Here is a 27,438-nt window from a genome sequence, read left to right as displayed (position 1 = left end):
GGCTGAATATCACCATGATGTTTGGAATAATAAAATCATCTTTATTGCAGGTAATATTCTTTGCTCTGAAATCTACTTCGTCTGATATTAACAATATAGCTACTTTGGCTTCCTTTTGATTAGCGTTAGAATGGTATATCTTTTTCCATCCTTTTAATGTTCTTTATTTTTAATGTGAGTTTCTTGTGCATAGCATATAGTTGGATATTTTTTTTAATCCAATCTGATTAAAAAAGATTCGGCCTGTTCATTGGGAATTTCAGGATATTTATATTTAAATGCATTTAAAAGATAATTGATTAAACAAAAATGAAAATAAAGTATGTAGCTTATAACATATGCAGAAGGAAAATACGAAGTCACAAAAGCATAGAGATGAGAAGGGAGAAATGTTACCTTAAGTATGATAGTGTAAGGTTCTTACACTATATTTTTTTCCAGATATCTAGAAGGAATAACTTCAGCTTAGGTTACATCAGTATCATTATGACAGGAATTTTAAAAAGTATTTATCCAGGAATTATCTTATACTTGAAACATTACTATATAGATTTAAAAAATTAAAATGCAATACTGGGAATTAAGCTGAAAGATTTTTTATAAAAAAACAAAACCACACCCAAGACAACATAAGATTCCAGTGTAGGGGTAGAAAAAATAATTTTCCTTCCACCTTCTAAGTTCTTCTGGCTGGACTAATAACCAAATAACCATGAGACAGATTAAAGGAGAAAATGATCAAATTTATTAGGGATGGACATATGGGGGTTCCATAATACGAGATCCCAGGACATAGGCAGTTAAGACATATGCCATCTTGAGTTAAGGAGAAAGGGGGTGGGGTTGTGGCTTGGGACTGTAAAGGACAGGAAACCAATTCACATGAAGATGAAAAAGCAAATGTTTGGTAAATAAATGTTTGCTGGGCCATCTTTAACTAATGGGACACAGACTTGGATTCAAAGGGCCTTGCTTGGTTCCTCCTGACTTACCATACTTAGTTCCTATCAAACTGTAGTTAATTACAATATCTCCCTGGTACAAACTGTAGTTAATTACAATATCTCCCTGGTACAGGTTCTCTAAATTTTTGGGGGCTGTTAGGAGGAAGGTCAAAGGTTCTCTTTGATTCTTTAGTTTCTTAAAATAATCAGCTTAAAATAATCAATATCCCAAAAGGCCTGTTTTGGGGTGGCAAACTCTGTTCCCCATCACCAGCATTAAAACCTTACATGTATTTTCTTTAAAAAAAAAAAAAAGAAAAAGCTTAGATTCATTATGACTGTCATGAACAGGGAACTAGTCTTTCAATGTCATAGCATTGTTTTTCTACACAAGTAACTATAAGAGACAAAATTTCAAAGATATTTTATTCAAAATTCTCCTTCTAGGAGAAAATATATGTAGCAATGTTTACACATGCTTTAATAACTTAATTCACTGGACAACTTGCATTCTGTATAATAATACAATAAACCAGAAAAAAAATATGTCTGCACTTAAATACTCTATCATTAAAAAAACAAAAACAAACACACAAACAAAACACTGAGTGCAAGGTACAACGAGGTGGTATGTGTACATCATTTCACGCCTGAGCTACAGAGCATCAGTCATCTAGTTCCCTGTGTGTTAAAATCAAGATGTCTACCTATTTCCTATTAAAGATGTGAACAGCTATTAGGACTTTTCACAACAGAACATATTCATGGTTAAATTTGGGTAAGGGTAGAGGGGCTCTATCACTTCTATCCCTTATAAATATTTTTCCCTTTTGTGTTACTTCCACAGTCTTAAATTAAAAAAAAAAATTTATGCGCACATATACTACTACTATGTCAACTCTGTTCTAGCACAAAATTATGTTAATCAGTTGTTTTATAGCCAGCAAAATGGTCCAAGCACATTAAGAAAACAAGAAAACTTTGGCATTTCTGCCAAAGTAACACCTGCAAAACAGCATGTCAGTAAAGTTTCTCCTACTATTCTTCATATGTTGCGGGCAAAGACACAAAACAACTTCAAAAATATTCACATAAATATAAAAAGACAAGATATTATTCTCCATTCCTGAAAAAAGATATTAGTATATTCTCTATTTAATAATCTTAGAGTTACAATGATTGCCAAATGAAGGTAAGACTATAGGAGAAGAAAACAAGATGACAATGACTGGCTAGTGAAATCTAGACTTCTTCAAATAATTATATTTTTTCAAGGGGAAAAAAAAGATACAAGAGGTATACACTTCCACTTGGCTCAAAAATAATGAAAACTAATTAAAAAAGTTGGCAAGAACTACTAAAACATAAAATCCCATTTCCTATATTTTCTTTGTCAGATCTTAACAAACAAAAGCCACCCTGACTGTGGTTCATCACAATCAGGACTAAACACAGTGACATTTCTATACAGACTGAATCTGAATGACACAGTCTGCAGAGTAATTACTAATTAGATCCTACTCTGGAGACTGTTTTAATTAAACATCTGCTTGAACAGTATTTTCTTTCTAAAACTTACCCTAGGTTCAAGATAACTTCCTGCATATGGAACTGAAATGATTTAGGTGCTCGAGTTTTCAGCTGACTGCAATCGTATTACAGTTAATCCATATCAGGGAAACACCAAAAATGGATAGTCAACTAGTATTACATCTGTGGAAGCTAACAAAGATTTCACTTTGATGTGTAAACCATGAAGCCTAAGTTTCAAAAAACAGTAGTTGTGGTCAAGTTTCTATCCTATTATATCTTTTTAAAGATAGCAATAATACTTATTATAATTGTAAACATAAGTCTGTATCCCAAGAGAGCACAACTAGGAAAAGATCCATTCCTTGTTAATAATGCACCTGACGTCTCCTTGCAGACCTCTTGTGACAACTGTAGTGGAACTAAGTGTAACTGCCACTGTGAGTAGAACTCTGGGGTATGGTCCCAGGGACTGATGTGCGCCATACCACTGAGCTACTTTAGCAGCAATCATGATTGTGACGAAATATATTTAGTAAGTTACACATTTAAAAAGTCATTAGAACATCTCGTTCTTGTACGCTAGTATAGAAAGGTCTTCCAAAGATAAACGAGTGTAGGCCTGGTTTAATTTTCTCAGCTAGAGCCATTATTATGTTAAGATCGCCCTCTGCTGTTAAATCAAGGTCTATCTTCAGGTTCCGAAGAGATTTAAAAGGCTTTTTCCCCTTCTGCCTACAAATAAAAAAGATATATAGATGTAATATAGAAAATGTCCAAAGGGAAGAAAACAAAACAATGCACAAAGATTTCTCTTCCACACAGTTTTACTTACGTATCATCTTCTATATATTTTACTAGCGTCAAGGCTTTTCTGTGAAGGACAAGTAGAAACTGTGCAAGGAAAGTACTCCTGAGAGATAAACCAGGTTTCAAATGAAAGACCTACAGAAAAATGAAATATTTTTAAAAACATCCTGCTCTCATTCTACTTATATAGCATGTTTTAATCACAGCGTTAACAGCATCTGGCAGGTAACACACATTAGAGCAGTTCCCCTTAATCATTTCCATTGGTGTCTCCTAACAGGCAGGTGTATGAAAGAAGCACTAAATCTGGAGGCAGCCTGACTGGTTCTATTTGATATTTAGAAGTTACTATTTTGCATTCCACATAAGAATATATCCATATTTATTTAATTAAAAATCATAATTAAAAGTTACTTCCAGTTGTGTTACATTTTTTGCTCTTATCTTCAAATAAAGTTGAAGTTCCCAGAAGCTGAGCCATGCTTGGATGATGATTTTGAGAGATTCACCTCTCTCTAGTACTCTTGCTCTGGAAGGTGGTGACATCGGGGAGCGTGCAGGTTTAGCACTAGAAGGGTTTCATTTCGGCTTGAGAAGCATGGAATTACACGACTACCTATTATTCTTGAACTTTCAGATGTCGCAGACCACGTAGCACTGGATGTTTGCTATGTGCTAACCATTGTATCAATACTTTATTCACTTATGATATTATATACACAAGATTTTTGAAAGGGACAAATTCCTGCCTGTGAAAAACTTTGGGCACCTGAAAGGTGCTGAGATGATAAAGCTCAAATCCAGGGCTAGAATCCCTTGTCCACCAAAACACATACCACAGGCTGTTTTCACATTATTTTAATGTCCTTACTTACTAATAAATATTACTAAGAAACCACCCCCCCCAAAAAAATTCTAGTTAACCTAAGGATCTCATCATTCAAAGCTACATTTATGACAACGTTTCAACCTCATCCCCGGAATGATACTATGACAAGCTCTAGTATACTAAGAAATAAGTTCCATATAACCTATAATTTTCTTCAAATGTGTAATTAAGCAGATGTTTTTTCAAAAGGAGGCAATAAAGATGCTATCACTGAAACGGAGGTATAGGGTTTAAAGACATTTTTGACTTAATTAAGGCAAATAAAAAACATTTATGCATCCTCTCCCCTCACCCCCTAAAAAGAAAACACTGTGAGTTACAGGTTAGTGCTCGGACTTAAAGCATTTATTATTTGAACTGGGGAATGATACATCTTTAATTGTTAATATTTAGATCACTACTCATTAACAATTCAAAAGAAAAATCATTTAGACATTTTAAGAAAGACCAGAGACACTACAAAGAGATAATGTCTCAATTCTATGATATTATATACACAGAGTACAGCCATTGTTGAATATATTAAAGGAACAAAACAGAACATGTCATATCATTCACTCCAACAATCTCAGGTTTAACATTTACCTGATCCAGGAAGGCTTTTACTAGCGTGTCTCTGTGTAAGACATCTTGAAAAATATTCCTATGAAGAAAATAGTCCAAATGTTGAAATGGCTGCACAATGCTACTTTCCATAATCCTACACTCTAGTCAATAAATTAAATTTTTTGAAATAGTATATTACATATAAACATCTTTTTAAATAAAAATCAGATGTATATATTTGAAGATATATATACTTATTTTAATTCAAGGACCTTTGTTTATTACTGCAGTTTATCAGGTCTCTATGTAATTATTTTTCTCTTAAAGATAAAAACAGTCCCAAGATTGATATGTAATATTTATCAACATATTTTAGTACCCTCATCTTACAAAAAAATGTTGACAGCCAATTCCTGCCATCTCAAAAATAAAACAGCAATAAAGATAGACACGCACCACTACCACCAAAAGCCCAAAGAAAATAAAAGGATAAATTTACGTACAGTAACTTCTAGTAAACATTTTAGGATGAAAAAAGATAAAAGGACAAATGCTAAGAACCATTTGAGTGGGAATAAGGAACACAACTAGATGACTATCTGCAACATTGTAACCACTGGGTTTTTGCATCAACAAGCTTAACATCTGGCAAATAACATGAACCAGCTAGTATCTAGGAAAGTATTACCTACCTTGAGAGTGATCAGAGTAAGAAGTTACAATGTAATGAGTGCACACCTGAGAGAATGTGTTATCTAACACACCACCTAGGATATAGTAGATGCTTAAAAAAAAGAATGCTCTCTTCCCAGGTCCCAACTCTCTTTGAGCTTTTCTCTTTCTCCTTCCCTCTCCCTGCCTTCTACTTCCCTAAAGAATTTCCTGAGATGCTAGTCAAGTCAAAGGGGTAATGTAACATTTAATAAGGAAAGCAATTTTTAAATGAAAGTAGTGGCTGAGAGGCGTGGCAGGAAAGAGGTGTGTGTGCAGAGGTAAATAGGAAAGTACCTAAAATTTCCTGGTTCTAGGAGAAGGATATATCAAACAACAAAAGGAAGCCCAGAAAGGGTGGGAGGTAGAGCAGGGGAGGGAGAGTGGAAATCAGCATTTCATGATTACTAGGTGTCCAATAGAGTAGACACTGACAGACAGACCCCTTCTCTGGCTTTCAAAAGACAAGAAGACTATTTAAGCCCACTGTTCTGAATATATCTGTTTCACTGAATGAGTATCTAGGGAATAGTGAATTAGATGAAGCAAAGTGTTAAAAAATATTTCCAGTGCCTGATTTTTCATTTTTTATTGGCAGTGACTGAAATTATTTTTAAAAATTAAAAATATCCTAAAAATAAGTAATATTGTTTAAAATAAAAAGTAAAATGTCTAAAATACATAAAATTTAACAATATACAATCTAGTGCTAAAATATATATTTAGATAGTTTTATGTTCAAAAAATGTACTTAGAGCTGGAAAAAAATTTTATCATAACATTATTTTGTTATGATCAGCAAAAAAGGAACAGCTGGCTGATCACAGTTTGTCATATCAGTAAAGCAAACATAATTTGCTAAAATAAATAAGAAATGTTAAAGTATACACATATCTTTTCTAAAAAAATACAGATGATTGTAAACCCATTCTAAAGTTCACCAAATTCCCTGAAAAGAGCTCTGAAGCAACTAATCATAAAATAAGAAAAGAAAAAACCTAAATACTTTAGGAAAGAAGAAAATGTTTGAAGGAACAGATTAATTCTGAGAATTTTTACATATGTATCAAAATTATCAACTCTGTATGTGAGAACTTAGTGACCTGGAATTCCAATTTTGACCAATTCATTTTCTAAACCTATGTCCCTAAAGCTTTCTAAGGGATCAACAACACTGGTGAGGTGGGGAAAGAAGGGTTCTAATGAAGTCATCTTTCTGCACCTAGTACAGGAGGCTAGGGATCCCTTGAACAAGGTGTTCCTTTTTTATGTTTTTGTTCAACACATTCTGTATGACTACTGAGGCTCCATAAGTCTGTTGCCTCGGCTCACAATTTTTCTTAGAAATACAGGACAGGACTGATTGCTCTGATTTTACCGCTTCCTTATATACTCAAACCTTTATTGTTCTAGTTAACATTTATTGAGCACATTCTATGTGCCAGGCACTTTAAATTAATTAAAGAGTCATAGTATACTACAAATGTTTTCCTGATTTCAGAACATCATTTAAGTGTGTTTTTAAGGTTTTATAAATCAGGTTTATCATCACCATTTTTTTTCCTAATTGGGTTCACACTGAATGTTTTATCACCATTATTTTTTATTTTTTTAATTTATTAATCAGCTTTTATGGTAAGGAATGAATACCACAGTATAAAATACAAAGTAAAAAAATGCTCTATTAATATTTTTGACAGTTTTGTTGTATTTTATAGTCATATATCAAGAAAGAAAAGACTTAGAATTACTTCCTTGGTTTACTGAATACTCTTTTTAGTGACTTGTATACGTTAGACTATAAGCAAGATCAGAGCTGGACTATCTGCTCACTATTAACCTTAGTACCTAGTACTGTGCCTAGGAGCTCAATATATATTTGGTAAATAAATATTTAAATATTTATTTGTAAGAACTACTCTATCTTATGGGAAACATGATTACAGTAAGAAAATATTCAAGGAAAAAAATGTTTAACTAAATATTTCTTCAAGCATAATTCTCCTAGTAATTCTTCTTTATTTTTAAAAACACATTTGTTTTGTTCTTACTTGTAAAAGATACAATTTCGTAATATTGCTTAATGACAATACAAAAAGGCAGGGCGTTACTTACAAATCAGGAGTGAAGTTTTCGTCTGTGTAGATGATAGAATCCTGAGCCATGTCTTCTTCGGAGGTGGCTCTCCAGAAGGCTGTCAGCTCTGACCTCATGTATCTACGCTGATTATAAATATGTTCATGACAGGGTGGCATCTGCTTGACGGTGTTCACATCCACATCTATGTGTGTGCTGGGGTAGGGGGCATACATAACTTGCCGGAAAGGTAGTACAAAGCTTCCAGTTGAATCCTGTGATAATGAAAGGAAAACTGTCTTACATGCGAAAAGATATAAAGAATTCTTTTTTATCCTCACCCGAGACATTTTTTCATTGTTTTTATAGAGAGAGGAAGGAAGAGAAACATAGATGTGGGAGAGAAATATCAATTGGTTGCCTCTCACACACATCTGACCGAGGACTGAACCTACAACCTAGGTATGTGCCCTGATTGGGTTTTGAACCTACAACCTGTTCAGTTACGGGATGACACTCCAACCAACTGAGCCATGCTGACTGGGGCAAGAATTACTTCTTAAATTAAAAAAAACGAAACAAAACAAAACTGGGTTTGACTTAGCAACTCCATCTCTAGAAATTTATACTTGGATATTAATCATGATTGTGTGCAAAATTTTAGTGATAGAAACCACCTAAGCATCCAAAAAGAGAAGTGATAAAAATTAAGCTGCTTAAGTTTATGTGATGATTTTGAAAGACATTCACAATATATTGTGAACAAAGCAGTTTAGAACATGCAGAATATAATAAAAAAATTGCTTTGTTTTCTTTTTTGGTGGGGAGTAAAGTGGGGGAAACACACACACACACACACACACACACCCCCACCCACCCACCCACCCACACGAAAAAAAGACCAGAAAGATACATGCCAAATATTAACAGTGGTTATTCATTGGATTTTGAGATTGCAAGTAACTTTTTCTTCCTCCTGACCATATGCTCTTTTAAATTTCAATAATATATGTAGTTTTATAGTAAGTAAAAAGTACTTCTTTCTAGTCAGTTGGGTTGCCTTGGAATAAGGATACACTGTGTATAAAGCACTGTGCTATGTGATTGAAGAGAACAGAAAACTAAGGCTATTTTAAATTTTTCACTCTTACAATGCTGTGATAATCATCTTTATAAGAAAATTTTCTGCATATATAATTGCTTCCTTAGGATGAATTTCCAGAAGTAGAAATAGTAAGCTAAATCTTTAAACATTTGTAAGGCTTTTGATATACAATGTCAAAGCATTTCTGAAAGGCTACAGAATTTATAATTGCATGGAAAATTCTTAACAAATATATTATCATTGAATCACAGTTTGAATTTTTCTTCTATGCATCTAGTATAATACCTTTCAGCAACAAAATCACATAATTAAATCAGAGGTTGCTAAGGAAATAGAAGTACTAAGTACTTTATGCCTTTGATAGGAAGTTCTAATTTTCACATTTGTACAATTCAAACCAGAAATGATTTCCTGCCCTGGCTGGCGTGGCTCAGTGGATTGAGCACTGTGCTGCGGACTGAAAAGTTGCTGGTTCAATTTCCAGTCAGGACACAAGTCTGGGTCGCCAGCCAGGTCCCCAGCTAGGGGCGTGCGAGACACAACCAATCAATATTCCTCCCGCACATTGATATTTCTCTCCCTTACTCCCTCCTTTCCCCTTCTCTAAAAATGAATAAATAAAATATTTAACAAAAGAAATGGTTTCCCTTTAACAGTCTCAGTATTACATAAATATTAATATTTTGAGCTCACAGAATGCACATTATTGAAAATGCAAAAGTTGAATACAATTTTTATTTGTAACACTTAACATTTTTCTTTCATTTTGTTATGTCTCAGGGAAGCTCAAGAAAGCTCTCTATTGCTCAAGAAAGCATTCACTATGACAGAATCATGTAAGCAGTAGGAAATCTACATCTTCAACTGCTTGATTATAATCAAAACATCAATAATAGATGCAATAAAGTAACTGTCTTCCCCATAATTACTAAAAATAATGGCTAATTTACATTTATCTGTTTTGTTCCTTCAAAAGTAGACTTAAACAAACAAAAGAAAAATGTAAAATAATTTTTCTACTACACACACACAGGGACTGATCAAATCTTACACATTTTTTCTCATCAGAAAGAAGCTTAAAAATGTTTTTCAATAAACGAATATGGTATATAAACATTTAATGGTAACACAAAAATTCAAATCTGTTCAGTGAAAAAAGAAATGTTCCCACTTTTGATATACAATTTGATTTAAGCATATATTAAAAAGAAATAATGTAAGTCCAGATAGGCAGCTACAGGAAACCAAAAAGAAACACAAAGAGAGATATTCTGTGATATTTCATTGATACTAACTATAAATCCGTATGACATATATTCTATGCTCAGATCTGTGTAAAGGAAGTAGGCCCCTTGGCAATAAGCATGAGATAAATTAAATACTAATGTTCAAAATACACTTACAAAGAATCTGAAAAATTGGTTTCAACTGTGACAAATGTACAAACTATACCTTTAGCAGGCCTTGGACAAAGAGCCCTGACTCATATTTAAATGATGATTCTGCTTCACATAATCTGGAGCATTTTCTCTCTGCTGGAGTCAGAAAAAGGCATAATGTTTTTACTATCTGTAAAAGAAAAGATATTAGCATTAAAATATAATGTAAAGGAATATTATTGGTTTGTTTTATGAAAGAAATCAGAATAGAAATTTCAATTGTTTTGCCAATAAAATACATCCTAAGAAATGAGTATTTCTTAGTCATCCAGAATAGTCCATGGGCTATGACAGCTGTCGGTAAGACAGGGATTCTGTGGTCAAATAAGTTTGGGAATTGCTGGTAAGTTTACAGTACGGTATATCTCAAAACCTGTAACATTTGAATACACACTGTGACTCTCCAGGTGACTGATACAAAGTTCCTTGACCAAGGGGCCCTTATTTCACCAAGAAGTAATGACCTAGTAGAGTTACTGACTTGTATCTTCACCCAACAGCAAGTGCTCCACAAACAAACAAACAAACAAACAAACAATTCTGGACAAGAAAACTAAATGTAATTAAATGAGGCAGAATTACAGCTTTTGTTTAATAGTTCTACATGTGAAATCCCACTATACTACAATGAATATCAAGAATTGTCCACATGCTTCAGGAGAACATGAAATAATTCCATCATATTTTATTTAAAATAAGCAAGCCATTGTTTGGGATTTAGAAACCTATGATTCTAACAGGAAGTTAAGGAAATTAAGGAAAGAAAAAAGCCACTGAAGGGGAGCAGAATTTGCCACCCCCCAAATATGCCTTTTTGGCATAGGATTATTTTAGGCTAATTATTTTTAAGAAACAGCAGATACAGGAGAAACCTGCAAGTTACCCTTTTGTAAAGGACATTCAAATTTATAAGGAAATTCTCCATCAAGAGAAGGATGACATACTCTCTAGAAAGTTTATGAGAGAGGCAAGGACTCAGATCTGCACAACCATACCCTTATCCTGGGAATTTCCTGTCAACAGTTTCTTTGGTCATTAGCTGAAGATGGTATTTTAGGTAAACGCTAGGGCATTCTGGGAGGCACTCAGTTTCCCTGCATATCTCCCATGCATATAGGAGGTATACATGTTAGTAAACTTGTTTGTTTTTCTCCTGTTAATGGATCTGTCCAATTACAAGGAGGTCCCAGCCAAAATCCTAGAAGAGGGAGCATCAGGTTTCTTTCCTTACACCAGGTAACTACATTGGAATTCAGACTATATTTAAAGGTTTTGTATTAAAACAGTGGTTTATAATCTAGAACAGTGGTAACCTTTTTCTCAAATTAAAAAGGTAAAAGGGAAGCTATGAAGCCAGAAGACATGTGGGATGAGAAAAATCTTTTAAAAACACAGTCTCTATCATAGAGTCTTTCTCCCTCCAGGAAGTGACTGGCAAGTCTCTCTGTGAACCTGGAAGACTTTGGGGGACACAAATACAAAGCTGCTTCTATCGCTACTCACTAGATGCAGCGTCGTAATAGAAGTAAACTTACCTTACATAAATGGTTGTATTACAAATATAATTTTGATAAATTAAGGCTTATTTAAATATACAGGGTAGCTTATTACAGAAAAAAAATTAGGAAAATGTTCGAATGTTTGTCAAGCGAATAATCATTCCTAACATATCACCTATGTAAAACTTAAAAAAATAAACAGGTTTGCTTAAATTACTAGATACACATAGTTATCTTTCCAATGAATGGTCAGTGAGGAAAAGTACAAAATCCCTTGGTTTCTTGCCTACTGCTTTAAAAGGTTACCTGCTCATTAATTCTTTACTAACTCATGTACCAATGAAGGAAGTGGTCACATATGTCACTGAATAAAATATAACCTCCATTGACCACTTACTGGAAATAGGTCCCAAACAGGGACAGATTTAGGGGGAAAAACAAGAAAATGAAATCAAGGTGATCAGATAAAATTTCATTCAAATTTGTACCAAAAGTACATAGCCATCTTCATATTTATTAAAGATAACATCAGGAAATAAAAGACAATTTTTTAAAATATCTAATTTTAAAACATTCTCAAAGCCATTTACAAAATACTGAGACTAGTATTTGTGAGTTATCAAAATGAAACTGATAAATGACTTCCTAATCAGTTTACTCTAAACTTCTTGCTTAGGGTATCACAGTAATTTGGTCAGATTATATTGTCTCCTTATATTATTAGATCATTTTGATTGCCACCTGACCTTTAAATTATAATCCATGATGTGTTAGCAGTATTAAAAAGTCAGATTATTTGCTGGATTATAAAATAAATTACCTTATTTACTTTCTCTGCACTGCTACCTACTACGACAGAACAGCCACAGGTTTGCAAGTGTGAGCTAATGGCACTGTGAATTGAAGAAAAAAAATTAAAACAATTTCACAAACTTAAAAAAATACGAAGACAAGTGAGCTTCAAATAATTTAGAGTAATTTTACACAAGGAGCACCAAAGCTATAAGTGTAATGCCACCTTTATTTCTACATGCCTTTCATAGACATTCTCTCATTTGAACCCTAAAACAACCCACTTAGTAAAATATCACCATTTTATAGAAGAAAAAACTGAGGTCTTGAGAGAGGTTAAGTAATTTACTTAAAGTCAAAAGGGATTAAAAATAATGCTATGAATGGCTGACACAGAACAGAATCAGGACTAATGCTTCTGATTCAAGCCATGTAAGACTTTCAGGTTAGACACACCCTTGCCTCTCCAATTCCATCATAAACCTAAAGGAAAAGGACTGTGAAGCATAATAGCATATGCTTTATTCTTTCACTCTTCATTTAAAAAAATCAAAATTTCATGATAACCTACAATTATAAAGAAACACTAAAGCAGATTGTGAGACTATACATATAGAGGTAGCATTTAGATTGGGGAGTAATATGTAGGCACTCAATAAATATTGGTTATTACTACTATTTTCCTTAGAAGAAATACAAATAAAAAATGTTAGCTATTAGCTATTATTATGTGCTTATATGTGCTAGGCACTGTTTTAAATGCTTAATCTGATATACCTCACTCAACACTTAGAACAATCCCATAAAGTAGGTACTTATATTACCATTTCACAGATGAGGAGATGGAGACACACAGAGTTCAGGTAGCTTGCCCCAGGGTTACAGAGCAGTAACCCAGCAAATCTGGTTTTAGAGCCCACAATTTAAGGACTAAAATTTACCATATGATGGAGAGGATGAGTACAAATACAAATAATTTTCTTTTATAGGCCCAAATAATTCATGTACATCCACAATGCAACTTATTTTGAAAGGATTCTTGGTTTCAGCTTTAATGAGAAGTAAAACAAGAAACCAGAACCAAACAGGAGACCAAGATCTTTTGTCTGGGTGCTATGGAAACTCAGCTTCTTTAAATATTTAAAAAAAAAATAGAATACATCACACATACTTAATAAATGAAAAAATAACCCAAAGCTAAGTAATAGTTCAAATATGCAATGTTGTCTCTAGAATAATATGGAGTAGCCATTCTGTTATTTACTTCCTTTCATATCTTGTCATAGGTGAGCATAAAATTTGTATATGCTTCTTCCAGCTTTTATGAAAAGAAGCAAAATTCTTACTTGAGAAGAAAGCCTTCATGACAACTGTCACCGATATCATCATCATTGAGAACTGTGTCAGCAATCTAAAATGCACCAAAAAAAATTATTCTGGCATAATACTGAAAAAAACATTTTTAATACACATTTTCTGAAGTCTAGGTTCAATATGACACACTGCCCTCATTTCTAAGCATCAAGAATCCCCATAAAACAATCTCTGTGCACTAGCATAAACTTTCAGAAGAACAAATGCAAAAGCTGGTCAGGCAGGTTAAGCAACAATTTTTACATGAACAACTTCCTCTTCTGAGCTGTCAGAATCAGGAGGCAAATCTTAATGACAAAAATGTCAGAAAACAACAAGAACAGTTTCCTAAAGACTTCTCCATACACGCATAGCATGTGACTCAAAATGTCCTCAACAAATGATTAAGGAAACTAGATTAGGGAATATGAGTAAACTTCCATTTGTATACTGTTTGGTTACCAAAAGGATTGAATTAAAATACTGATTGCTTCTATAAGGTCTGAAATTCTCCCTGTTTTAGGAAATACAAAGGAGGCCAAATAAATAAATTTTAATGTTATCATAATTATCACTGACTAAAAAGCTTCTGTAATTGTGTTTTTATTAAGGTGGCTAATACTTCATATGGATAGTATATATGATTAAAAAATGCATATTACTACAATGAGAATACTACTAATATACATAACAGTAATTTAACTAAAAAAAAAAACTGATGAAGGATACCAGTGCCCTATTTAATAAAATAAAAACTTACATCTATTTCTTCAGGAACACTGTGTGATTTCATAGATGAAAGCAGTTCCATTACAGGAATTACTTCTCCAGTAAGCATTGGAATGATACTCTGACCCTGCACAAAAAGTAAAGTGAGGTAAAGAAAATAACACAATATAAGATAAGCTGGACAATAAAAACATTAAATAATGAAAGCAAAGAATAACGCCCTTTGATAGGAATATTGAGTTTGTTCAAATATAGCTCCAAATAAGTCGACTACTCCAAAACATTCCTAAAGGGTTTACATGCTGTTGAAAACTCATTTTTAATTCTTCTGAAAATAATTTCCTTAATTTACTTTTTTTTTGTAATTTGTAACCTTTATTTATTTATTTTTTCAATAAAAATTAAAATAATTTTTATTTTAAAATAAAATAACTCTGGAAATAATTTTCTTTAGTCAGAATCACTGGTTTATCATTTACTGTTCAATGTAATAATTAAATCACCATGCCAAATTTAGAAAGGATCTCCTTTTGAAATGTGAGATTTATCTTATTAATTAAAGATCATAGATGTGTTTTATATTTAAAAATGAGGAAAGAAGAATAAGACTCTGAAATTCTCAGCAATTAACTCAGTAGTAAAGCATGAGTCAAAACTGAATCTCCACATTCATAATGAGCTTTAATCTACCCAAATGCAAATCAAAATCACCTCTTAGGTATATTTTAATAATGAATAAAACACAAGTTTCCCTTAGAGTTCTTTTAAAATAATACTCCTATTTTATTTTTAAGTCCTCACCCAAGGATATATTCATTGACTTTACAGAGAGAGGGAGGGATGTAGAGAGGGAAAGGAAGAAAAAGAGAAAGAAAGAAACATCACTATCAAAGGGAAACACTGATGTGAGAGAGAAACATCAATTGGTCGCCTCCCATACGTGCCCTATCAAGGCCAGAACCTGCAACCTAGGTATGTGCCCCGACCAGGAATGGAACCTGCAACCATTTGGTGCAGAGCACAGTGCTCCAACCAACTGACCCACCCAACCAGGGTAACAGTTCTACTCCTTACATCTCAAAAATGTAATTTTGAAATCTGTAGTTTCTAGAATGACATTGAACGAAAACAATATAGAATACCACAAATGTAAAGCATCTTAGAATCCACTGATCCCTCATTTATACCACCACCACTATCCCAAAATTTTTGACCATCCTCAATATGTAAACTTTTAGAAAGGTAGACGAAATTGTCATGTGTCTATCAATTTTTAGCTAAAAATGTTTTTAAAATCATGTATTACAGTCAATTCAACAATAGATTCTTTTCTTATACTTCATGAAATAATTTTATTCACACTCATCATATGCATCTTCAAATTAGAACCTCTGCCATGGCAACAGTCATTTTTTGAGTGACCTAACCCAGTTTTTCAGAGTTCCCTGATCATGAATGTTGCTTGAGAATTTAAATGTAATGCTGTCTCTGGAAATTTTATCCTAAGCCATAAGCCTCCTTGCATTGTAGGAAGTTTTATTTTTAAAAATTCATCCAGGAGTAACCTCCACAACATAACCAGTCACTGTTTTTTCTCTTTGAAGTAATTTTTATTTTTTATCCTCACCTGAGGACATTATTTTTTTCATTGCTTTTAGAGGAAGAGGATAGGAGAGGGAGAAACATTGATGTAAGAGAGATGCCTCAGTTGGTTGCCTCCCATAAGTGCCTGGTCCGGGGATCAAGAATCCAGGATGGAATTGGAAACCTAGGTCTGTACCCTGTTCCATCCTGTGCCCTGACCAGGAATCGAACCCTCAACTTTTTGGAACAGGATGACGCTCCAACCGAGCCACACCAGCCAAGCCTTTAAAGTAATTTTTAAATGCTTGTTTACAATTACAATCAATAATACTGCAAATCAACAAGAATAATGACTGAAGTTATTGTTGTATTTGCTTCCTTATAGAAGCTATTTTATCAGCTGACATCTATAAGCATCCAAAACAAGTGCTGGCTAAAGCTGTTCCACACTGTGTGTCATCCCCAAATAGGATTCACTGTTCAAAATAAAATCACTGAAAGCACATCATGTGAGATTTGCAAGGACAAAATTATCAGGCAACTCCTTTTTTGAAAGGATAATTGTGAGAAAATACCTTCCTTTAGGTTTAGGCATATATAGTAGTTCATATCTGACATTTATCATCAAAAATAAATACCCTTACTGAAACTTAAAAAAAAAAATCCTACAAGGCTGAACACAGAAAGGCTGTAAAAAAATCCCTTTATTTTCCTTTCTTCCTCAAACTTCTCTAACTTGAACTTCTAAGGAGAATGTTTCCCCTTTAAGAACCTCAATTGTCCCAAGTGTACTTTCCTCAGGACATAGACAGGGTAGGACATCTTCCAGAGCCCTTAAAAGAGAGACAGAATTCATTAAGAGTGGTAAATTTGTAAGTGCAGGCTTCTGGTTTGAAAAAAACACCCCAGTAAAAGCAGAATTTTGCTGGGTCCTAAATTTCCTTATCTTGAGATAACTCTAATTACTTCGTAAGTAGTGATTGGCAAAAGTCACCCCATTCCTGCTTGAGACCCTGCTTAATGACCAAAAAGCAAAAGCTGGACTTCTCTAGGTAAATGAAAACATTTTCTTTTAAGTCTCAGACCTTTCCCCAAAATTACTTTTGCTGTCCTGGAAAGTTATTTACAAAAGTAGAGACATAAAAATAGTTTGAAGGTCATTTTACAGGGTTTTGTATTTTCTTTGTTTAATATCCCCGTATTTCACAAACTTTTAGAAAAGTTTTTGTTTAAAGTAACATTCTGTCTCAGGCACGCTGAAGAGAATCAGAGAAAAGGCAAATAAGCCTTGCCGTTTTTACTGGAGTTTCAACAGGAACAAGAAGGTGGCCGGGGCAACAAGAGTAAAAGCAAAGAACCCCTTCTCCATAGGAGAGTCCCCTTCAGAAGCACTTCTCTGCCTTATGCTGAAATGGTTTGTACTCCATTTCCACAAGGGAAGCCCTATCTTTGCAATCATGCTTTTCACACTCTAGTGTCTGCTCCCTAAGGGTGTTCAAAGTCATGAGATAAACACAGTACATTTTCCTAGGGACTTGGTATTATAAGAAGCTTGATCAGTATAAAGGTGAGGAATATCACTGACAAATTATAATATTAAAACAAATAGATATAGAATAAAACGTAAGTTGCATGTATTTTAAAGATATAATTTCAAAGATATACTATACTTAGCGCTGTACCTACAGATTTCTCTTAGGAGTACTCATTTTCCTCCTGTTACAACTGCATCTGTGAAAGTGTTAAAGAAATACTGCTTTTAAGAAAATCTCTTATGTAATTTTTAATTCTGACTATAAACATTACTCAAAACTTACTCTGTGCATATAGAAAAAAGGTAGCTAAATATTAATCTGTAGATGTAATTACTATTAGACTTTCCATTTAAGTATTCAAGTCTAAGATATGCAAGTTTTTATCCAGTTTATTCCATAATTCTCCATAAAGGCTCTGCTCACTTTCAGGCTCACTCTGTCAAGGTAATATGGCTTCAAGGCCTTAACAAAAGTGGCCCTGAGCCTCATACAGACATATGCCGTGTGCTGGGAGTGTCTGACAGCATGCAATATCCATCTTACCTGATCTTCCATTCTCTCTGTGCCTTCTAACACTATCTTCTGAACATTCTCTTGCCTTTCCTGAGCAAGGGAAAATTCATGAAGATAATTTTAAAAAATAATATTTGATGCGTATTTATTTTTTTACACTACAGTTAAATAGCAGACATGTTCATGTATAATTTAGTTCATGGATAAAATACTTTGAACTTTAGAGCAGAAAAAAAGGGGGCGAGAAAATTAACCAAACTAATCCATGCTTTCCTTGAGAATATAAAATAAAACCACCCCCTCTTTATTTTTGCAGTTAAAAACTTAATTTAGCAGAAAATAGTCAATGAAACATCTGCAGAGTTTCACAAAGGTAATGATCCGCATTTTTCAAATTAACTAAGATCAAACTGAACCTGGAGAACATAGAGCTTTCTGATTTTAAATGATTTTCATGCATGTGAAAAATAAGGAGGCAAGCCTACAAACATAGTAAAAGACTTCTCCTTTAAAATACACTATTTTTCCTTACTATCTAATAAAAGCCTCATAAAATTAACAATTCTTTAATGGATTTCTATGTTAGTATCAAACTGCAAAGCAGAAAGGAGAAATAAATTTGTTCTTCAGTTCTGCTAAAAGTCTATGGAAATATAAGTATCACTATATATTAAACTATAGGATTTAGGGAATAACAATAATTTCCTCTATGCAATCTGCAAAAGGAATGAAATCAACAGAAATATTTATGACATGAAAGTGAAATGAAAGGAGTACCTCCTGGAAACCATCTGGTCCAACCTCCTCATTTTACAAATATGGGAACTTGGCAAAAAAGTTAAAGGGACCAAAGGCTTCATGGCCTAGTGCTTATGTGGAACAACTCTTTTGAAATGCTTGTATCCACACACAGTAGTTAAGTGAAACAATCATGCAATGCTTCCCCCCCGCCCCCCAAAAAATAAAAAATGAAAAAGCTTTTAGAGTTAACAGATCCCAAGACAAGTATGGACTCTAAAACTTACATTCCCTGTTTACTCTAAGCTTTAGCTTTTTATTTGTAATGTGGAGCTAACAACTCCCATTTCCCAGGATCATTATGAACATTACAGACATCAGACTAGATCTATCTGTATCTAATAGGGTAGATGCAAATAACAGCTACTGTTTGAAGTTAATTGTGTATTATTTCTAAAAAATTAGATATAAACATGATAAAAGTTTATCAGGAGATAAACCTTCAATGGCTAAGTTAAGATGATTAATAAGCTCAAAACCACTCACCTTATGCATCCATATTCTTCCTTTCCGGATAATGTGTGTTAATCTATCAACACACACTCTGTGAAGTGGGAGGTAGAAGCTAAGTTCAGTCTGTGGAAGTATAATTGATAGTCCGTATGTGCTCCTATCCCCATTCCAGTTTCCATCAAAGATTAATGAAACAATAATTACTCCCTTTTCAGACAAGACAAAAAACTTTACATCTATAGCCCCACTCTCTGCATTTCGAAGGATTTCTCCATTTAGGGTGTGGTTGGCAAGAAAAGTTATTTCTCCATCGCTGAGAAGCACCTGTTCTGTCTTCGGAGCCCAAATGTGTCTTACTCTAGGACCAAGAATATTGTCCCAGTAAGCAAAGGTAGCTGCTAATAAAGGTGATTCACCACTTAAAGCAATCTCTGTCTTGGCAACAGCTGGAGATGGTGGAGGACAGAGAGTCGACATCACTATGTCCCAACTGTCACATTATCCAAATGCTCCAGGGATATCTACAGAAGGACATAAAATCAATGAGTAGGTTCAACAATTTATTTATTTATTTGTTTGTTTATTTCTAGAGAAATAAACATTTATTTGTTTGTTTATTTCTAGGGGAAAGGAAGGAGAAAGAGAGGGAAACACCAATGTGTGGTTGCCTCTTGTGTGCTCCCTACTGGGAACCTGGTCTGCAACCCAGGCCTGTGCCCTGACTGGGAATTGAACCGGCAACCCTTTGGTTCACAGGCTTGCATTCAATCCACTGAGCTACACCAGCCAGAGCTGGTTCAACAATTTTAAAGTCATCCATCAAAAACCCAAATAATTTTGGCACATGTGGTTTTTCTCCTTTTCAGTCAAAAAAGATTTGGAGCCATCTCCAACTAGGAGACATTCAACTAGCATTGACAGACACACGTTGAGTGTTTGCTGACATAATTTTACAATACCTAGTAAGTTGTCACTTATATCTAGAAATATACTTAGAAATCCAAAATAACAATGAAGTAAAAAGGGCCTACTAACATTCAGAAGAAATATAAACTAAAGGTCATAGAATAGATCCTTACTGTTCTCAAATATGAAGTCTATATGCAATTCTAATATAATGAGATATTTGGTTCCTAAACCATATCAACTAAAGAGGACTAACTGAGGAAGGGGAGGGCTCAGTCAGAGACACTGATGCTTATTGTGGATTGAACTGTGTGTCTCGCCCTAAAATCTGTTCAAGTCCTAATTCTCAGTATCTGCAAATGTGCCCTCATTTGAAAATAGGCATAATCAAGTTAAAATGGGGCCACATGGATTAGGGAGAGTCCTAATCCCAATGTCTGATGTCCTTACAAGGAGAAGAATTTGGAAATACAGACACAGAGGGTACAGGGCCACGTAAAGTTGGAGACAAATTAAAGTGATGCAGCTACAAACCAAGGAAAGCCAAAGGACTGCGGGTAGCCACAAGAAACTAAGAGAAGGCAAGGAAAGATTCTTTCCCTCACGCTTTCAGGGGAGCATGTCCCTGTTGACACCTTATTTCAGACTTCTAGTTTCTAGAACTGTGAGAAAATAAGTTTTTGTGTACTTTGTTATGGCAGTCCTAGAAAACTAGCAAAACACCTGACAGTAGGAATACCTCAAAAGCTAGTAAAAGGGGAAAAAAAAATTGCTAAAACTCAGCAATGTGGACCAATAAGAAAAAAATGAGCAAACATTCTGTTATTCTCAATGGATTCTCTGGGTATTAAGATACTAAAGCTCATTACAGGTGTCTAAAATGACACTGAAACACAAAGATAAAACTTTTAATGTGCTATTTAAGAAAGCAGTATGGCATTTCATCACTACAAAGAGAGTTCTAAATGGCTGAAATAAAACTGCTTCAGTTATTTAGAACATGTGTAGAACAACACAACTGGATGGACACAGAAAGAAGAATGAACTGCCCAAGGTCACAGAGCCAGGCTGGAATCCAGGTCTCTGATGTATCTCGGCCTACTCAAATATATCACTCTGAGGATGCATATTCAATTTTATGTTAGTGTAAAATGAATCATTTTTGCTTAATATTAAAATTGAGTACTTGTATTCAAAGATGGAAAATTCTAAAAAATGACAATTTCATTTAAGCAAGTCTAAATTGTAAAATCCATTCATCAAAATTGTAAAAGATAGCAGTTATTAGCTGAAATGTGATATACCTTTCTTTGCCTATATGATTGCTTTGGGAGAACACATTTGACCTATAACTAAATTCATGTCAAAGTAAACCATTTTACTTAAAGGATTTTATCTACATCTTGTTAAGAGAGTTCAGAGACTGATGAAAAAACAGCAACTTCTATTTTTAGAGTATTAGGTGCACTTTTTTATCATGATGTCAAGAATAAGTATATACAGTTTGGTAAATACTTTAAGTATATACAGAAATGGTTTAACACAAAGACAATTCTTATGTGTGTATCTTTTATTTCAGAAATTCATTTAGGGAATGTTTACTTCTTAATGTGTTATATTAAATTGTAAGTAGATATAAGCCTTATAGCTTCTATGAAATATAGAAGCGCTATGTTTTGGATACAATGTAAGCAGTCAGTTTACAATGACAGAATACAAGAATGTAATTTGAATCGAAACTGTAATGATGCTGTTGTCGTCATTAACAACAGCTAATTGGAAGCCAAAGAAATGAACTAAGTAAACACACAGTCATAATATAGTATAGCAATATATTTTTCTTTTGCTCTTTTTTTTTGGATAAAAAAGGTGGATAATCATAAAAGCAAGACAGCAACTCAAGCATTTCATCATTGCACTGAAAATAAAAGCATTTTCTAAAAGTGAATTAGTCCTAAGTCAAAATCAGGTTGAGTTACAGGAAAACTTTTTAACTGATAGTGAAATCAAAGTATGATGGGCCACTAATTACATGCAGTCTCACTGCTAGTATCATTAGAAAGAACACAAAGGACAAGGCTCATGTTGATGGCTTAGCTTTAAATTCTGCCAAAAGAAATAACTGGAGAAATGAAATGTCATAGAGAAGTATAATTAGGAATTGTAAAAATGATTTTACTAACACTTTAAAATCATCATTTTTGTGAAGAAAATCCATATATACAAATGTGGCTGAAAAAAAATCAGTTCAAAGCCATTAGTCTTTTTTTTTTTTTTTTTTTTTAAATCTACGTATCTATTTACATAGAGTGCTGGCTTACCCAGAGGATTATCAAACATTAGCCTTAAGAGTCTTTTGAGGGAAGCCAGGATCCAAATTGGGTGATCCTGTAAACAAAGTATATCACTCATGAGATGTACCCAATATACTTTCTGAAAACAGTCCAACTTGTGATTACATTAACTATCATTTGCCAAAACCGGCAGTTACAGATATGAAGCTTTGTTTTTTCTTAAATCTTTACTAAAAATCAGCCACCTCTTCTCTGACTGGTATTTAGAAAGTGGATTGATCCACTGCAGTTGTAGATCAGAATTCAACCATCTAGACTCACACTTCTTATAATCATCCTTTCTGTTTATTGTCTCCCAGCCTTAAGGTGGTCCTACATCAGCCCACCTTAGGAAACAGGGAGCTGCCAGACCAACTTTATCCACAGTGAACTGCTTGTAACACCAAAGAGTTTGCGACACTTTCTAAATTTTCATTAGGCAAGACTCGGAGACGCTCCAGATATCACTATCAGGCCACCTCTCTCACAGCTTCAAATTTCTCAGATAATAGAACCCAAGGGCAGCTTTGAAAGATAGGAGTTTTTATGGGGTTTCTACTTCTTTCTCTGAAAGGAAACTTTTGGACTGATAACAAAGCCAAATAAAGAGACTATTTTACCTACTTTGTACGGAAAGAAAAACATCTTTAGCCACTATGTAACTGTTTCCGGGGACAGGTTATTGCCCGCTTACTGCACAATCAACAATATGGTCTATGATTTTTCTCATTTTTTTCATATGCATAAAGAGCACAGTAATCATAAGGCAAATCCAACTCATTTTCTTTCCAGAGTGGCAGGGTTTGGCTGAGGTGCTGGCAACAGTATCTATGTCACATAACACTACCATATTTCAAGTATTTTGACTCCATATGACTAATCTCCATTACATTATTTTCTTGCTTCTGTGATGTTCCCATTATGTTAACTTTTCCTAAGTCTGAGAAAGATCATAACAGTATTTTCCAGTCTCCTTTGTACAAATTAAAAGTAATGCCAAAAGTACTGTGCCCCCTCTCTGTGCATCACAGGTAAGGAATGGTAACTATTAGAATTGGAACTTGTCAAAACCAGGCCAAAACCAGGCTCTTTGCTAGAGCCTAACAATCTCCGTTGTTTCTGATAAGGCCAACTCTCTTGTGTAAGTGCCTGATCTCCCTGTCTACTAAATACAGGAGCCTGGAAAAGTTCACCAGAGAAACTCAGACCCCATGTGGACGGACACAGTAGACTCGTAATCAATGCACTTCTCTCAAAAACCGATAGTGATCACTCAAGCGATGTCCAAGTCACAGTGGTCACTTCCTTTAAGTAAGTCTGTGTAACCACGGAATTGTGAAACAAGTAGGTCATGTACCACAGAGTGGAGCAGACAGAACCTTAGCATTGCTGCCCGTATTTTCAGTTCTGTGGGCGTTTAATGTCCACACTGCCATCCCAGCACGCATTATCCCCTCTCTGCCCCCAACCTGGCCACAGCAGCCGAGCGCGGCTCATCCTCTGGCCTTCCCCCGGCCAGGCCTCTCGTGCCCAAGGCTCTTTCCCATGGAGCCCGCGCGCGGAACAGCGCGTCCGATGGATCCCGCCGGGTCCCCGGGAAAGACTCGGCTCAGGAACTGCGGTAGGGAAAGCGGCAAAGAGGCTCGATCTCCCTCCCCTGGTCTTTGCGCCACCGCAACCTGGAAGCCAGGGACCCGGACGCGGGCAACTCCACCAGTTGCCAAGCAAGGAAACCTGACGCCCGCTTTCGCTTACGGATGACAGGGAAAAATAGAGGACGAGGCGAACCCGAGGGAGAGACCCCGCCGCCGCCCCCGCGCAGTCTCGATACCCAGACCTCAAAGACCCGCCGTCAATCGCCCAGGACCTCACTCACCCAGCTTCTCACTCACCCACTCGCCACCGCCTGCGCCTCCGCCGCCGCAGGCGCAGGGACCGCAACCGCAGCACCGCCCCCGCCCCGCCTCTACCCCGCCCCCAAGCCGGACCTAAAGCCGGGTCGGCCCCGAAAATCCTTTACTGCGTCCAGCTTTGTGTTCTGATTAAGTTTTATCTAATCTTTCCTACTTCACCTTCAGCAAATACTGCGAAAGTAAGAAGAAGAAGGAAGGGACGGAAAAAATACAAACACCTTCGAAACACATACCTTCTGCTCAGTCTAGACCCCGCCCCCGACGGGAAGGAACAGGGCAGCACTGATAACCGACGCGACAAACGCCATCTTTTACGTGGGCGGAACAAGTAGTTGCGAGAAGCACTTTCATTTTTCCGGAGGGACACCGTAGTTAAGTCTTGGCATTTTCGATTTGCTGTGACGTGAACAACCGAGGCCTGAGGAGGGGGGCGGGGCCGACTTGCCCGTCCTTTTGCACACTGACTCGCTCTGTACAAGTTGTTTGTCTAAGGCATTAGCCGAGAGAGTGCTAGTCCTGGAGAAAGGCTGCTGGGACCTGAGAAAGCGAAGCAGAGCTGGTGGTTGTGAATTGTTTTGTTTGTGCTTGGCACGTATTGGCCCTCAACAAATATTTGATAAATGAATGTATGTTTTTCTCCCTTATGACGCAATTAGGTACACTATAACTACACCCCAAATCCAGTTAGGTAATTTTATTTTCGCACAAGACGCAGTCATCACAATTTTGTCTGCTTTACGGTGTAAACGTTTTCCGAGGCATTATTTTCACACCTTTAAAAGTCCTCTTTGCTAGCTGCACAAAGTGAGTTTTTTTTAACCTTTGAAAATGTACTTTACCATTCCGTTTGATGTGCTCTAATATTTTTTTTAACTTCGAATTACATCAGCCTTTGTTCTGCAAATGTGTGTATTCAGGTTATTCACTACAGATGAGTAGCACTTAACACTTTTTTTTTTTTTTAATCTTTAAGAATCATTCAGCACATCTTTATCATTCACCAAGGAAGGAAGGGAGGAAAAAAAAATAGGAACGACTCCCTCAGACCTAGAAATAGACCCCTTAACCCACTGATCTATGCACATAACATCAAATAGCTGCCGTTTATCAGGTTCCTATTGTGTGTTTGGTCCTGTGCTCCTCAGTCTACATGAAGAATTATGCTTTATCCCCCTGACATATTTAGGATATAGATAGTGTCATCTCTGTTTTACAGAGCATATAACTGGCATTCAGAGAGATTAAATTATTTACCTAAAGGCACCTAGCTGGCTGATTCAAGCCAGTTTTGTGCAGTACCAGAGCCCACAGAGTTCTGTGGACACCAGGCTGTAGTGAGTTGCTTACAACCTTTCTCAGATGACACCTAGTTGGGGGGATATACTAACACCCCCACTTCAGAGTAAGATTGGTGCGGGATGAAGTGCCTTGGAGCAGACTGCAGCACCAAGAAGAGGGTTTCTACTTCAAAATTTTGCTTAGAGGCAGAACAATTTTCTTTTGCCTTCCAATAGGTTTCTGGTTTGGTGCATTATCAGTCCAGAACAACTATGTCTCCTAAGAGAAAAATAGTGAAACACCTAGCCCTAAATTCTCCATGACTATAAAAAATAAAATATACATCCCTGGCTGGTTTAGCTCAGTAGATTGAGTTCCAGCCTGTGAACCAGAGGGTCACAGGTTCGATTCCCAGTCAGGGCACATGTCTGGGCTGCCGGCCAAGTCTCCAGCTGGGGACTTGCAAGACGCAACCACACATTGATGCTTCTTTCCTTCTCTTTCTGCCTCCCTTTCTGTCTCTCTAAAAATAAATAAAGTCTTTACAACAAAATAAAAAAAATGTACAGTCATTCCTCAGTACTTCTCAGCTTCGGAACGTGTCAAACCCTGTACTTGTTGCATTTTGATGCAAAAAAAATGTTTCAGCACTCAAGAGTTTGCTCAGGACTCATTGCACTTGCTAGAGCTTATATAAGTCACTACTCAGCTCACAGGAGAAAATACTTCATCGTTTGGCACTCATCATGAATTCTGGAACAAGTTGAAGTTGAGTACTGAGGTACCACTATATAAAGGAAGTGGCTCTGTATGCACAGTGCTTTGTAGCTAGTGAATATGAATATTTTCCCCATGTCTAATCAAACAGTCACTTAGGTGTTGTGTAGTAGTAGCTTGTATATCTTTCAGTGGATCAGATAAAAACAATTATGAGGGGAAATGTAATTATGACAATATTGTGGTCCATAGTATGTGTAAGTTCAAATGTGTAAAGGGAAGGATAAATACTAGCACACATCCCCTCTTCAGGGAACCAAAGACAACACAATACTAAGTATGCAATAATGTGATCCATATTAGCCGTACTAAAGGATGACTTGGGAGGGCTTTAACCCTTCTCCCCCCCCAAACTCTGTTAAATAAGCCCAAATAAACCACCCCCAAATAGCTATACCATCTAAGTTAAAACAGGTTTTGCTATGGAAATATATCTTCAGGCAAGAGCCCTACTGCCCCATTTCCAAGCAGAGCGATACATGTAAGACTCTAAGAAATTTTTGAGCTATCCACCTTTCTCCATTTATAAGTAATTAGTAATCATACATAAATGCTCTACAACCAGTGAGCAGTGAAGCAGATGGTTAAAAGCCTGGGCTCTGGAATGAGAGCTATTGTAAGTATTGTCTCTGCCTATAGGACAGTACTTCTCCATGCCTCAGTTTCCTCAGCTGCAAAATGCAAGCAGAATAATTTCTCACAGGGTTGCTGTGAGGATCACCTGAAAGCAAGCAAGGTAAAAATTTAGAACAACACATTCAAGAAATGGTGACTCTAATCTCAATTTTAGTAACTATGCAGGAATAACAGAGGCAATAACAAATGACTTATAAACCTCTTAAACTATGCACCTATTTATAATTCCAATATATATAATATCAGAACTCAGGGAACCTTCTTGCTGCATCACAAATGTCAGTTATTG

General features: G+C 35.6%; 1 protein-coding gene across 3 annotated transcripts; it reads right to left on the bottom strand.

Annotated features, from left to right (window-relative positions):
- Nucleotides 1-1,444: 1,444 nt before the first annotated feature.
- C9orf72 (C9orf72-SMCR8 complex subunit) lies at nt 1,445-24,731 on the bottom strand. Of its 3 annotated transcripts, XM_054588041.1 has the most exons (12): nt 24,438-24,496; nt 22,534-22,600; nt 19,340-19,827; nt 18,086-18,145; nt 14,455-14,550; nt 13,688-13,752; nt 12,370-12,442; nt 10,064-10,180; nt 7,546-7,781; nt 4,759-4,816; nt 3,310-3,419; nt 1,445-3,209 (listed from the first exon to the last, which is right to left on the bottom strand). In XM_054588041.1, the coding sequence occupies exons 3-12, from the start codon at nt 19,781-19,783 to the stop codon at nt 3,023-3,025; spliced, it is 1,446 nt and encodes a 481-aa protein (XP_054444016.1). In that variant the 5' UTR covers nt 19,784-19,827; nt 22,534-22,600; nt 24,438-24,496; the 3' UTR covers nt 1,445-3,022. The 3 variants fall into 3 exon arrangements, with proteins under 3 accessions (XP_054444016.1, XP_054444035.1, XP_054444025.1); XM_054588060.1 differs by lacking the exons at nt 22,534-22,600; nt 24,438-24,496 and adding an exon at nt 24,692-24,731; XM_054588050.1 differs by lacking the exon at nt 22,534-22,600 and having other exon boundaries at nt 24,422-24,484.
- Between the last annotated feature and the right edge of the window lie 2,707 nt (nt 24,732-27,438).

The sequence above is a fragment of the Pteronotus mesoamericanus genome, unplaced genomic scaffold (genome assembly GCF_021234165.1).
Source record: "Pteronotus mesoamericanus isolate MK-2021 breed Mesoamerican mustached bat unplaced genomic scaffold, CSHL_Meso_final contig_124, whole genome shotgun sequence".
Taxonomy (NCBI): Eukaryota; Metazoa; Chordata; class Mammalia; order Chiroptera; family Mormoopidae; genus Pteronotus; species Pteronotus mesoamericanus.
This window is presented reverse-complemented; position numbering and strand designations above follow the sequence as displayed.